At 46.2% G+C, this 14,330-nt stretch overlaps 1 protein-coding gene across 7 annotated transcripts in view; it reads left to right on the forward strand.

The window, feature by feature from the left end:
- The window catches only part of LOC147106649 (oxysterol-binding protein-related protein 8-like), a 131,178-nt gene that overhangs the window by 92,801 nt on the left and 24,047 nt on the right, over positions 1–14,330 (forward strand). For all 7 annotated transcript variants that reach the window (XR_015080969.1, XM_086007666.1, XM_086007669.1 and 4 more), the window contains 5 exons: positions 1,297–1,468; positions 3,525–3,759; positions 4,420–4,604; positions 10,324–10,405; positions 13,720–13,818. Coding sequence is in view for 6 of the 7 variants with exons in the window: in XM_086007666.1 (XP_085863792.1) it covers positions 1,297–1,468; positions 3,525–3,759; positions 4,420–4,604; positions 10,324–10,405; positions 13,720–13,818 (773 nt within the window). In the remaining variant the exon portion in view is untranslated. The remainder of the gene's footprint in view (positions 1–1,296; positions 1,469–3,524; positions 3,760–4,419; positions 4,605–10,323; positions 10,406–13,719; positions 13,819–14,330) is intronic.

Here is a 14,330-nt window from a genome sequence, read left to right on the forward strand (position 1 = left end):
ATCTGTGATCGGGTCTCAACTGTTCACTACATTTATTAATGACTTAGATAACGCAATAGAGCACCATATATCTAAGTTTGCTGATGACATTAAGATTAGTGCCATAGTAAGTAGTGTAGACGGGAAGATAAAATTATAAACAGACATTGATAGGTTAAATGAGTGGGCAAAACTGTGGCAGATGGATTTCAACGCAGCTAAGTGTGAGGTCATCCATTTTGGACCAAGTATTTTTTAAATGATGAAAAGCAAGGACTAGAAGAGGTCCAAAGACATATGGGGGTCTAAGTACACAGATAACTAAAATGCAGTAGTCAGGTACAAAAAAAAATCAAAAAGGCTAGAATATAAAGGGGAGGAAGTTTTGCTACAGCTATACAAAGCCCTGGTTAGACCACATCTGGATTACTGTGTACAGTTCTGGGCACTGCACCTTAGAAAGGATATATTGGTCTTTGAAGGAGTGCAGCGTAGATTCACCAGAATGTTACCAGGGCTCCAAAGGTTAGATTATGAGATTACATAAACAAGGCTTGTATTCCCTAAAATATAGGTTAGGGGGTGATTTAATTGAGGTTTTAGGATTTTGAAAGGAATTGATAGGGTAGATAGCGAGAAACTTTTTCTGCTGGTGGGGGAGTATAGGACAAGGGGGCATAACCTTAAAATCAGAGCCAGGACTATCAGGAGGGAAGTTAGGAACACACTCCCACAAATAGTAGTAGATGCTAGCTCAATTAATCATTTTAAATCTGAGATTGATAGATTTTTGCTAGCTAAGGGTATTAAGGGATATGGAGCCAAGGCAGGTGGATGGAGTTAGGATGCAAATCAGCCACGATTTCGTTGAATGGCAGAACAGACTCGAGGGGCTGATTGGCCTACTCCTGTACCTATGTTCCTAATATTTGTATAAATTTGTTTACAAACAGCTCACATGTCAATGTAAATGATCAAAATACAAAGCACATGTCATCATGACAAAATGATGCCATGCTCTTCTTACTCACAAACCGATTTCTTCGCAGAATTCTTCAAAGAGTTGCTGCTTTTTAACAGGCCCAGCTGTTAGTGTTGGTTTCGGCTGATATCTGTATTCAGTATAGAGCGACGTACTCCTGATGTACACCTTCCTGGCTATATTCTTGATGTGCACTTCCAATTTTGTGTTGGATCTACATTCCTCAGTGTATTCCTGGCACATGCTTGAACGTGCTAGGTTTATTTGCTGATTCCTGTATGTATCATTAATGTATATTCCCTGGTTTATTCCTGACATTTTTTGTCTCTCCTTAGGTCGATGTTGGATGGACGCTCTGGAATTAGCTCTGCGGTGTTCGAGTCTTCTTAAACGCAGCACAGTTAAGGACGGGAAGGATGGTGATCTGAACTACTCGATGGATACGACTCAGCCAGGGCTGTACAGTCTGCTACGAGGATTCAGTCCCACCCACCAGGAGCTTATCCAGTAGGTGCACAAATATAGACTCTCCTATAGACCTATTTCACTGGGCCCTGGAGGGTGGATGTTTTACATGTACATCCAGGCTAATAGATGTGGAAGGAGGCAACTAGTTCTGACCCGAGAGTCCATTCAATAATCACAGTCTGAGGTATGGTAGGACCAGTCGTTGGTGCTGGTAATCAGTATAGGCTACGGATAAGGAAGTGGACTGGCCAATGTAGGTATGACCACAGTTAATGGGTTGGGCATTAGAGTGTACAGCTAATGTGCAGCCTATGTGGTTTGCACTGGACATTACAGCACTGGCGGGTGCTGTAGACCAGGGAATACAATCGATGGGGGAGTCTTGACAATGTAGCTGCGGGGTCTCAACATTATCATGTATGGGACAGTTCCCTCACATAAAATGAGTGCCCACTATAGGAGCTGGGGAGGACAGTGTACTGTGTGTAAAGAGGCAAAGTGAGAATGAAGAGGTCCTTCTTAAACCTACCTGCAGGGTCATTTAGTCCAAGTGTGAAGCTGGCACTGTGAGGCCCTCACTTCTGACTCATTACACAATTACCTAAAAGGTCTCAAATGTCATACTATAACAAGGCAATACAAAGACAAAAGTTGAATAGAACTGTATAGAATGTGAATGGGAGAAACTGGCGGGAACATGGGGGAGCTAAAATAGCAAGTTGCTAAAGTCAGTGTTCAGCTCAGAAGGCTGCAGAGCCCAGGAGGAAAATGACCAGCCTCACTTCTAACTCCAGGTGCATGGAGCTCATTGATTTCTTAATATCCAAGATTGAGATCATCCATGAGCTGCCTCTGTAGCCACAAATTACCCCACCTCTACTCCCATGCCCCTGGTCACCCCATCCCCTCATTCACTCAAGCCCTGATCCCTAGTCATTCTGCAATGTTTTCTCCTTTCCCTCACCAAGCTCACCTCTTCCTTGTTACACTCCCCACCCAATTTCTGACCACTCAACTACCTGTCCTGGTCCCCGTGCTTGCTAACATCATAAATGGCTCCCTTTGCATAGGCAATGTCTGACTCTTTTTCAAAGCCATCATCATCGCCCTCCTCAGAAAGCCCACTCTTGATCCATCTGTCCTCTAGCAGTACTACCCTGCCTCCAATCTCCTTATATGTGTTGCTTCCCATCTCCTTGTCCACCTTTCCAAGTCCATGTTCAGATACCTTCAGTCTGGTTTCTGCCCTCCTCACAGCAATGAGACAAGACAGCCCCAGTCAAATTTACAAACAATTGTGAACTGTGATTGCAACTGTGGAGTGCTTTCTTTGACCTCTACGTGGTGTTTAGCATGGTCAAGCACACCTTCCTGTTATACTACCTCTCCTCTGTTGCCCAGCTCCATTGGAGTGCCCTTGCATGGTTCTACTCCTACCTCTCCTGCACAGCCAGTGCATCTCCAACAGTTTGCTTCTCCTCCTGTCCCCACATCTCCAAAGTTTCCCAAGGTTTGATCCTTGGCCCCTCCCCTTTCTCATTTACACGCTATCCCTTGGTGACATCATCCACAATCATGAAGTCAGTTTCCATATGTATGCTAACGACATTAATTCTGCTATTGCGAGCATGGCAGTGGAATTAGTTTTGGATTACTCTTAACAAAGGCCCAGCACAGACACGATGGGACGAATGACCTCATTCTATGCTGTAAATTTCTGTGGCTTTATAATTGGACTGCTCTTGACCCCACAACCACCTCTGCACTGTGAAACTCGTTGTCTGACATTAAGCTAGAACTTTTTGCAGTTGAACATTGGGAAGACTGCTTCTTTGCTACTCCTGGGCATTAGCTGAGGCTGAACTAGGCTGTGTGCAACATCAGCGTCTTATTCAACCCAGAGCTGAGCTTCAAATCCCATGTTCTATCCACTACCACGTATAACCCTCTGAAACTTCCTCTGTAAACACTTCATTTTCTACTTCTCTCTCCTCCTTCGAAAACCTTCCTAAAACCCATTTGTGTAGTTTAGTAATTCTTTTGGTTCTGGTTGTTACTCTTAGACTTATCTCTTATTTTCTCTCCCACTCTTAAGTTTAAATGATGCCGAGTTTCTAAACCATGATCAGTACAAAGACGCTGATATGTACTCCGATAAATCAGACCGAGAAAATGATCCCCACCATGAGGAGCTGGAGAATGACACGAACGACAAGAGCAGCAGGAGTGAGGAAAGTGACACAGACCTGTCCGAAATCCAGGAGGAGATGAGCAGGAAGGACTTAACAGAGACGACTTATGTGGCAGACAGTTCAGAGAACTTTGGAGAAGTAAGAGCTATACAGCAGAGTCTCTCTGCATATAGAAATGGGATTTAAGAGATTGTTTTCCTAGTGACTGTGTGGCCTTGGGCATACAAACTCCCAGAGTGGCAATCACTGGAGATCTGATTCCCTTTTGCGTGAGGTTGGACTGCAAAACATTGCATCAAAGAGGGAGGAGTCACATTTGTGAACTGAAAGGTGCATTGCAGTGGGAAAGCTGCTTGAACATTGGGTGTAGAGTTTGATGTACTCTTTGAAGTTAAGTGTACTAATTTTGCTTAATTTATAAAAATTATTTCCCCTCCTTTCCTGAAGCGGACTCTTACTGGAGTACAGTTTCATGGTTGCTGAGTGCCCTCTGGTATCTTGCCTAAGCTGCTATTCTTCATTTGTGAGTCTAGACATTGATTGATGGCAGGTCAGTCAACTGCAAAGGCACCACTGCTGAGCCCGATCCATCCACACGTACACTTTCCTGCAGGGGCCATTGGATAGTGGTCAGGAGTAAGAACCATGGCTGATGTTTCCTCTTCCAAACAAACCCAGGAGAGTTGAACCCATTGCAGTGGTCTTTCTGAATCTGAGACAATGGGGAACTTTGCCTTGTTGGTTCTGAAGGAAGAGCCCCAATGTTACTGACAGTAACTTGATCTTTTTGGTCTGCAGATTGGTGAAACCACTCAGACTGAAAAAGTGACTGAGGAAAACAGGAGTCTGATGTGGACAGTGTTGAAGCAGCTCCGACCTGGAATGGACCTATCCCGAGTCGTACTACCAACCTTTATCCTGGAGCCTCGCTCGTTTCTGGACAAATTGTCTGACTACTACTACCACTCTGACCTACTCTCTCAGTAAGTGACCTTTTTCTGCTCTACACAACCTGCCTCCAATCTTTTACCAGCACCAACATTCCCAGATGGAGTGGATTGTCAAGTCCTTCCGGAGACGCTGCCTTGCAGCCTATGGATGTGAGCAGCCTCCTATATTATGTCATAGTGGACTCATTTTATCATAGTTTAAGGAATTCTTGAAGGAACGCATCCACGCATTAGATTTTGAACCATGTAGTACATTATGGGGGGCTGCGATAGGCCTCTCCTGAAGATGGAAAACTGTGGTAGCTGGTTGACTATATTGAACTGGTTTGCAGACTGGAAGGCTGCAGCAGACTGCCACGTTGTTTGCAGGGCCGTGCAGCGTCACTCCATCTGCTGGAGGGTTGCAGTGGGCCACTCCAGTGGTTGTAGCAGCAGAAGAGTTGAAGACTCAATTATGTAATGCACCCAGCTGGAGACACTGTCCTTCACGCAATGGATTCTTACAGTCTGTGATTTATTGTGCATTGCTGATCATAGTAGGTGTGTTTCAAAGTGCATGTTAATTAGAATATTAAGGTGGGCTAATTATGAATTCTTGATGTTCTAGTTGTATGTTATTGAGCCAGTTACAGAGTTGCTAGTAAGAGTACATTTGTGATGCAGGGGGGTGTTTACTGAATGAAATGGGATAAAGGGACCATTAACCATAGGGAAGGAGATTCATCAACCCCTGCATAACTTAAAGGAATTTGGTGTTTGTAGACTTGGGTGGAAGGGGCTGCCACCCACTGCAGTGAATATGGCCTTGGGTGGGATAAGCTTTCATCTAGCCGACTGTATGCAAACTTGAATGGGACAGGCTGCTGCCCAGAATGGTGAAGGCAGCCTTAGGTACAATAGGCTGCCACCTGGTGTAGCAATTAAAGCCACAGGTGGGACAGGCTGGCCCCAAAATGGTGAATGTGGCCTCAGTTAAAGCATTGGAAGGATTCAAACAGAAGGGAGAGTGGTTTCCTGAATTCCTACCTGTTATATACTTCTGTAATGGTAACATTGGGAAAACTAACTGAATTATCACCTGATGCATTGTGTTATTGAGTATGTGGTTGGCCACCTGATGGGTAATAATTTGGAGGTGGCTGGAATTCTACCTGCTAGATATGTAGTAACAAGCAGCATGACATTATTACATTACAACAGTGACTACACTTCAAAAAAGTAGTTCATTGGCTATAAATCACTGAGATATCCTGAGGTCTTGAAAGGCGCAATATAAATGCAAGTTCTTTTTTTTCTTCTTATGAGAGCTGCATGATCCTCTGTAGCAATGAATAACCACTCTTAGCTAGCCGAAAGCAGTGATTTTCAGAGAGGTATTTTGTGAAGGTGGAAAGATCAACACTGGGGGAGCGTCTGTGAATAAAATAAAAGTTTACTGGGACCAGAGTTTTTGTAAATATTTCTTAGAGTATTAGAGGTTTCAAATGATTCCACCATCAAAAGACCCCAAGGGACTGGGTATGCAGGTCATTAGACCTGGGTTGTAATCCAGCTCATGGATGGTTTGAGAGTCACCTGTCTCTGTGGAAGTACAGGATCTAAAACATTATTTGCGCTAAATTGGCACTCTCACTCAAAGGGACCAAAACAATTGTGTGAGAAAAGAAAAAATGTCTTTCTCGTACAGTAGGGAGTACAAGGCAATGCAGAAGGAACTTAACACAAGATCTAATTGTGCTTATGTGGCTTGGGAGTACTTGATGTGCAGTGTGGGAGGAGCATCTAACCCACACTTGCCACCTGAGGGTGTTTGATGGGAGGGAACTTAATTACATAGAATTTACAGCACAGAAACAGGCCAATGTTTATGCTCTACGCGAGTCTCCTCCCACTCTATTTACTTCATATCATTTCAACATATCTTTCTATTCATTCCTTTCTCATGTACTTATCTAGCTTCCCCTTAAATGTATCTATGCTATTTGCATTAACCACTCTTTTTTTATTCATTCACGAGATGTGGGCATCGCTGGCAAGGTCAACATGTATTGTCCATCCTGAATTGTCCTTGAGAAAATAGTGGTAAGCTGCCTTCTTGAACCACTGCAGTCCGTGTGGTGAAGGTAGGGAGTTTGAGGATTTTGACCCAGCGACGATGAAGGAACGGCGATATATTTCCAAGTCAGGATGGTGTGTGACTTGGAGGTGGTGGCGATCCCATGCGCCTGCTGTCCTTGTCCTTTTAGGTGGTAGCGGTCGCCTGTTTGGGAGGTGCTGTCGAAGAAGGCTTGGCGAGTTGCTGTAGTGCATCTTGTGGATTGTACACATTGCAGACACTGGTATGTCAGTGGTGGAGGGAGTGAATGTTTAAGCTCGTGGATGGGGGTGCCAATCAAGTGGGCTGCTTTGTACTGGATGGCGTCGAGCTTCTTGAGTGTTGTTGGAGCTGCACTCATCCAGGCAAGTGGCGAGTATTCCATCACACTCCTGACTTGTGCCTTGTAGATGATGGAAAGGCTTTGGGGAGTCAGGAGGCGAGTCACTCACCGCAGAATACCAAGCCTCTGACCTGCTCTTGTAGCCACAGTATTTATGTCCAGTTAAGTCTCTGGTCAGTGGTGACCCCAGGAAATTGATGGTGGAGGATTCCACAATGGTAATGCCAGTGAATGTCAAGGGGAGGTGGTTAGGTTCTCTCTTGTTGGAGATGGTCATTGCCTGGCACTTGTGGTGCGAATATTACTTGTCACTTATCAGCCCCAGCCTAAACGTTGTCCAGATCTTGCTGCATGCGGGCACTGACTGCTTCATTATCGGAGGAGTTGCGAGTGGAACAGAACACTCTGCAATCATCAGCGGACATCCCTACTTCTGACCTTATGATGGAGGGAAGGTCATTGATAAAGCAGCTGAAGGCGGTTGGGTCTAGGACACTGCCGTGAATTCTGCAGTGATGTCCTGGGGCTGAGATGATTGGCCTCCAACAACCACAACCATCTTCCTTTGTGCTGGGTATGAGTCCAGCCAGTGAAGAGTTTTCCCCCTGATTCCCACTGACTTCAATTTTGCTAAGGCTCCTTGATGCCACACTCGGTCAAAGAGGTCTGGAGCAGAGTGGTCCTGGCGGAACCCAAACTGAGCATCGGTAAGCAGGTTATTGGTGAGCAAGTGCCGCTTGATAGCACTGTCAATGACCCCTTCCATCACTTTGCTGATGATTGAGAGTAAACTGATGGAGTGGTAATTGGCCGGATTGATTTGTCCTTTTTGTGGACAGGACATACCTGGTCAATTTTCCACTTTGTTGGGTAGATACCAGTGTTGTAGCTGTACTGGAACAGCTTGGCTAGAGGCGTGGCTAGTTCTGGAGCACAAATCTTCAGCTCTACAACCGGGATGTTGTCGGGGCCCACAGCCTTTGCTGTATCCAGTGCGCTCAGCTGTTTCTTGATATCACGTGGAGTGAATCGAATTGGCTGCAGACTGGCTTCTGTGATGGTGGCGACCTTAGGAGGAGGCTGAAATGGATCATCTGCTCGTCACTTCTGGCTGAAGATGGTTGCAAACGCTTCAGCCTTGTATTTTGCACTCACATGCTGGGCTCCACCATCATTGAGGATGGGGATGTTCATGGAACTGCCTCCTCCTGTTCGTTGTTTAATTGTCCACCACCATTCTCGACTGGATGTGGCAGGACTGCAGAGCTTTGATCTGATCCATTGGTTAGCTCTGTTTGTAGCATGCTGTTTCCACTGTTTAGCACGCATGTAGTCCTGTATTGTAGCTTCACCAGGTTGGCACCTCATTTTTAGGTACGCCTGGTGCTGCTCCTGGCATGCTCTTCTACACTCCTCATTGAACCAGGGTTGGTCCCCTGGCTTGATGATAATGGTAGAGTGAGGAATATGCCAGGCCATGAGGTTACAGATTTGATGGTATACAGTTCTACTGCTGCGGCTGGCCCACAGCACCTCATGGATGCCCAGTTTTGAGCTGCTAGATCTGTTCTGAATCTATCCCATTTTGCACGAGGGTGTTCTCAGTGTGAAGACAGGACGACGTCTCCACAGGGACTGTGCGGTGGTCACTCCTACCAGTACTGTCATGGGCAGATTCATCTGTGACAGGTAGTTTGGTGAGGACGAGGTCAAGTAGGTTTTTCAAGTTGGTTCTCTCATCACCTGCTGCTGCATGTGGTAGCAGGTTCCACATTCAGGTTATACAGCCTGCAGTCATTCCAAGTATGTTATTCCATTACATGAAAGCCTGATTTTTATTTATTTAACTTGTACTATCTCAGTGACACATTCTGCAGTGGCATAAGGAAATGCTCGTCATACACATTGTGATGCAAGCAAATGGAAGAAAGTGACCACAAGACTTGTTGCAGTTATTGCAAGATTGCTGTCCTTTTTTATTTTGCCGTGAAAGTTCAACCATTCAATGTCTTTACTAGTTCACTTGGAGTTTATTGCCCACTAATATTTCAACATTACCCTTCCATCCTGAACACTTGTCTGATTTTCCAAACAAAGAGTACCCCAACAAGTTGTGGGGTGTTGTCAGAACTGGGACTCACTACGGTTTCATTTTCTCTTGTTGTCCAGTGTATGCTTTTACAAAGTAGGCATTTCCCAGCATCCATAGCAACTGAATAAAATCTATTAAAACTACACCATCTATAGTTTGAGTAGAACCATCAGCCCTCATTCTATGGTAAAGCCAAAACCCCTCTTAATGCTCATTAGAGTGCTAACGGGGCGCAAAGCAACTAGCGCCCAGGCGTGGCGCCGCCCATGCCTCCCGTGAAATTCAGCGGGAGGTTAGTGGCGACGCTAACCGGTAGCGCCCCACAGCGCTGCGCCACCGGCAATGACATCATCGGCCGCGATCTTCGGGAGCGCCCCCTGACTTATCACCGGGTGCTATGTCCGACGGGGTCAGGGGGGCCTACCTGCGGCAAGGGAGGCGCAATTTAAAGGCAGGGTGCGGGGCGGACATTTTTGTTGCTGGCCACCTGCCTGCGCTCCCGTCACCGGCCTCCTGAACACCCCCACCCCGCGGAGTGCCAGCTGTGCTGCAAGAGCCCGGCACTTCTCTTGAGTGCCAGGTTCTTTTGCCGGCACTCCCGATCCCCGGGGGCCCAGCTGGGCCCTGGGTCGCACTGCGCAAGGCCCCTCCCTTTTAAGAAGGGGAGGAAGGCCTGCAATACCAAGGCGCGACGTGCCATAGCACGTAGCTCCGCGATATTGACTCTCAGCGCCCCAAGAGGGATACGAGCGCCCCGCTTCCCTCTTGGGGCGCAACCACTCGAGTTCCGGCGCAGGGACGCTAATTTTTCCGGGGCACAAAAGTAGCGCCCTGGTGAAGTTAGCGCCCCAAATGGGGCGCTACTCAATTTTTAGCCCTGGGTATCTAAAATGGAAAGCGTTCATTCCCCTAGTGCTGGCATTCCTTTTGGTGTTCACCAAATGTTGGTCTAGCAACAAATTCCTTGGACCCTTTACTTCACTGTGTCAAATATTGCGAAAATCTAGGTTGCAAGTGCAGGCAACCTCCTTAAAGTGGTCATAACATTGTGCAAGCAGGTTTTCAAATGTTCACAGTGGACGACACAAAAACATTTTAAATAGTGGCTCAAAGTGCTGAAGATTATTTGAACTTTTCAAGCATAGGGAAGATGCCCGAGACTGGCAGAGTATGAATGGCTGCAGTTGGAGCTTCTGATATCTCCTCTCCATTGTTCCTCCAGAGCTGCCCTGGAAGAGAATGCATACAGTCGCATGAAACAGGTGGTGCGATGGTACCTGTCTGGCTTTTACAAGAAACCAAAGGTAAGGCAGTTCCGGGAGAACGTGATGGCAAGAGCAGTGGGGCAGTACCAGGAGAAAGAGGCTGAGAGGCAGTGGGGTGGGTACCAGGATATGGTGCCAATAGGTAGGAGACTTGAAAGATGGCACTCTGCCCAGAGACACTGGCCCTGGAAATTTGTGTTGTATTTTGCGGTCCCCATTATGATGGCTGGTTGTCCGTCAGTGAATTGTGACATTAGCCTTGCCAGAATTTGCTTGGTCAGTTCATTTAATTTTGCATTAACCATGTAAAACTGGAGATGGGAGTGATGGACAAGCAGGGCTTAGTGAACAACAGAATATGGGCAGCTGAGTTTTTGATGTTGGAGGATGGGAAGGAGGAGATTGGAGAAAATGAACTTAGGTGATAAAAGCATGGTTAAGAGTTTCTGCAGCTGTGAGGCTGGGGTAGGATATTACTTATGTTTCAGAGGTGGAAGTAAGTGATCTTGTTGATGGATAGGATGAGAGATCCGAAGCTCAACCAGGTTTTCCACGGTCTAGTTCAGCCTGAGCAAATGATTAGAGAGGGGATTGAGTCAGTGGCAAGGGACCAGAGTTTATGGAAGGGGCTGAAAATGATGACTTTGCTCTTCCTGATGTTCAGTTAGAGGAAATTTTGACTCATCCATAACTTGATATCACACAGGCAATCTGACAGTACAGATGTGGTTATAGGATACAGTGGTGGAGAGGTAGAGCTGGGTGTCATCATCATACATTTAGAAGCTGATCCCATCCTTGTGGATGATGTCACTGAGGGCAGCAGGTAGATGAGGAAGAGGAGGGAGGACGAGGATAGATCCTTGGGGGATTCTGGAGGTGACGGTATGGGGTGAGGGCAGTCCCAAGGAAATGGAGACAAGACAATGCAGGAGTGATGTGGTCAACTATATTAAACGTTCAAGAGATGGGAAGGAATAGTGCATCATGATCACAGGCACAAAGGAGGTCATTTGTCATTGCTAGAGTAGTATTGGTGCTGTGAGCAGGAGGAAACTGGACTGGAGAGTCACAGAATTTTGGTAAAGATGGGCATGGAGCTGGATAATGATCAGATGTTTGGAACCTCAGCGAGGAAATGGAGTTGCAGTATTTGGAGAGGACGGATGGATTAAGGGAAGACTTTGAGGAAGGGGTGATGGTGGTTTTGAAAGAGAGGGGGATAGTGCCTGAGCAAAGGGAACCTTTACAATTTTAGAAACATAGAAACTTAGAAACATAGAAACATAGAAGATAGGAGCAGGAGTAGGCCATTCGGCCCCTCGAGCCTGCTCCGCCATTCAATGAGCTCATGGCTAATCATCCAAATTCAGTACCCTGTCCCTGCCTTCCCCCCATATCCCTTGATCCCTTTAGCCTTAAGAAATATATCTAACTCCTTCTTGAATATATTTAATGAATTGGCCTCAACTGCCTTGTGTGGTAGAGAATTCCACAGGTTCACCACTCTCTGGGTGAAGAAATTCCTCCTCATCTCTGTCCTAAATGGCTTACCCCTTATCTTTAGACTGTGACCCCTGGTTCTGGACTCCGCCGCCATCGGGAACATCCTTCCTGCATCTAGTCTGTCTAGTCCTGTTAGAATTTTATAAGTTTCAATGAGATCCCCTCTCATACTTCTAAACTCCAGCGAGTATAAGCCCAATCGACCCAATTTCTCCTCGTACGTCATTCCTACCATCCCAGGTATCAGACTGCTGAATCTTCGCTGCACTCCCTCCATGGCAAGAACATCCTTCCTCAGATAAGGCGACCAAAACTGCACACAATACTCAAGGTGTGGTCTCACCAAGGCCCTGTACAACTGCAGCAAGACATCCTTGCTCCTGTACTCGAATCCTCTCGCTACGAAGGCCAACATACCATTTGCCGCCTTAACCGCCTGCTGCACCTGCATGCTTACCTTCAGCGACTGGTGCACAAGGACACCCAGGTCTCGTTGCACTTCCTCCTTCTCCCAATCTATTGCCGTTCAGATAATAACCTGCCTTCCTGTTTTTGCCACCAAAGTGGATAACCTCGCATTTATCCACATTATACTGCATCTGCCATACATCTGCCCAATCACCCAACCTGTCCAAATCATACTGGAGTTTCTCTGCATCCTCCTCACAGCACACACGCCCACCCAGCTTTGTGTCATCTGCAAACTTGGAGATATTACATCTAGTTCCCTCGTCTAGATCATTAATATATATTGCGAATAGCTGGGGTCCTAGCACCGATCCCTGCAGTACCCCACTAGTCACTGCCTGCCACTCAAAAAAAGAGCCGTTTATTCCAACTCTTTGCTTCCTGTCTGCCAGCCAGTTCTCTATCCAAGTCAGTACCTTGCCCCCAATCCCATGTGCTTTAACTTTACACGCTAATCTCTTATGCGGGACCTTATCGAAAGCCTTCTGAAAGTCCAAATATACCACATCCACTTGTTCTCCCTTATCTATTCTACCAGTTACATCCTCAAAAAATTCCAGATTAGTCAAGCACAATTTACCTTTTGTAAATCCATGTTGACTTTGTCTGATCCTGTCACTGTTTTCCAAGTGCTCTGCTATTACATCATTTTGGCATGCTTGGGGTAAGGAGGGGTAGTTGAGTGGCCAGACATTCAGTGGGGAGGGGATCAAGTGAGCAGGAAGTGCTCATGGTAGAAGATATGAGCTTGGGGAAGGAATGGGGAGAGAACAGGGGAGAAACTACAGATGACAGGAATTTAGAATGGAAGACTGAGGGAAGGTCAAGAGCAGGGGGTGAGAGGTAATCTCCATAATGCTTAACATGGTTGAGCCATTTGTAGCAATGAATGACTAGATCAGTCGTGCGTCAGGTGTGCTCACATTTGTTACTTTGCACCCTGTTACTGCACACAGGCCCACTATTCATTGCTGCAGTGATGGTCAGTTGAATACGTTGAGTGTTTTAAACAATCTGCCATTGATAAAGGCCATTTGCATTGTAACTGTACACAGACTACCATATCACAGAACAATGTGAATTTAGGAAATTAGGATAGCTGGTTGATGACATTTCAAGCTGTTTGATTGTGGGTTACCAATGCCTTTCATTTATGCGCATGGCCATGGACAGGAACCAGCTGCAATCTGATTTGCATACTGTGGCCTTCAGATTCAACCTCTGGGGCTACATTGGGTCAAGACTTCACCCCCCAAAGCTGAGCCTGATTTTGAAATTAACTCAAGCCAGATTGATACCCACTTTAAGTATGTCTCACACAGGCTGAGATGATGGATGGTTTAATTTTCTTTCCTCTTCACATCCTTTGTTTCCTGCAGGGTCTGAAAAAACCATATAATCCTATCCTGGGAGAGACCTTTCGCTGCTACTGGTACCACCCCAAAACCGACAGCCGCACCTTCTACATTTCAGAGCAGGTAACCCTCACGTTAAATTGGCGTATGCTACATCACTCTCCGTGGAATGCTGTGTAAAGTAAAATACCAATTGTGTCTGTGCCCAGCCTAGCTTTGGGTCCTCCTGTATATATTCTGATGCATCATGCAAATACTAATCGACTTTTGGAGGGCAATTGTCAACTATTTTGAACCACTATAATGCCTTCTCCAGACAAGAGTTAGAGTGGGTCTGTCTGAAAAGGATACCAGGCAGGTGTTATGGGGTGGATCTGTCTAATAGGGATGTCGGATAGGTGTTGGAGATAAAGAAAGGTGCCATGTAGATTCCAAGGAATAAAAATGTCTGAAACGTCAGGTGAGCATTGGTGGTGGTGAGGAGGGGAATCTTGTAGGGTGGAGGGAGAGGGATATCAAAGGGATGCTTAGTGAGGAACGGAGATGCCTGCACTAGTGTCGGGGAGGGATGTGAAGTGAGGGTGTTGCACAGCTTTCTTTTTAGAGGTAGGGAGTGTTGGGTTAGAGGCGTCCAT

Source organism: Somniosus microcephalus, chromosome 15, assembly GCF_052327205.1.
Source record: "Somniosus microcephalus isolate GS21.2 chromosome 15, FLI_Smic_1.0, whole genome shotgun sequence".
NCBI classification, from domain to species: Eukaryota; Metazoa; Chordata; class Chondrichthyes; order Squaliformes; family Somniosidae; genus Somniosus; species Somniosus microcephalus.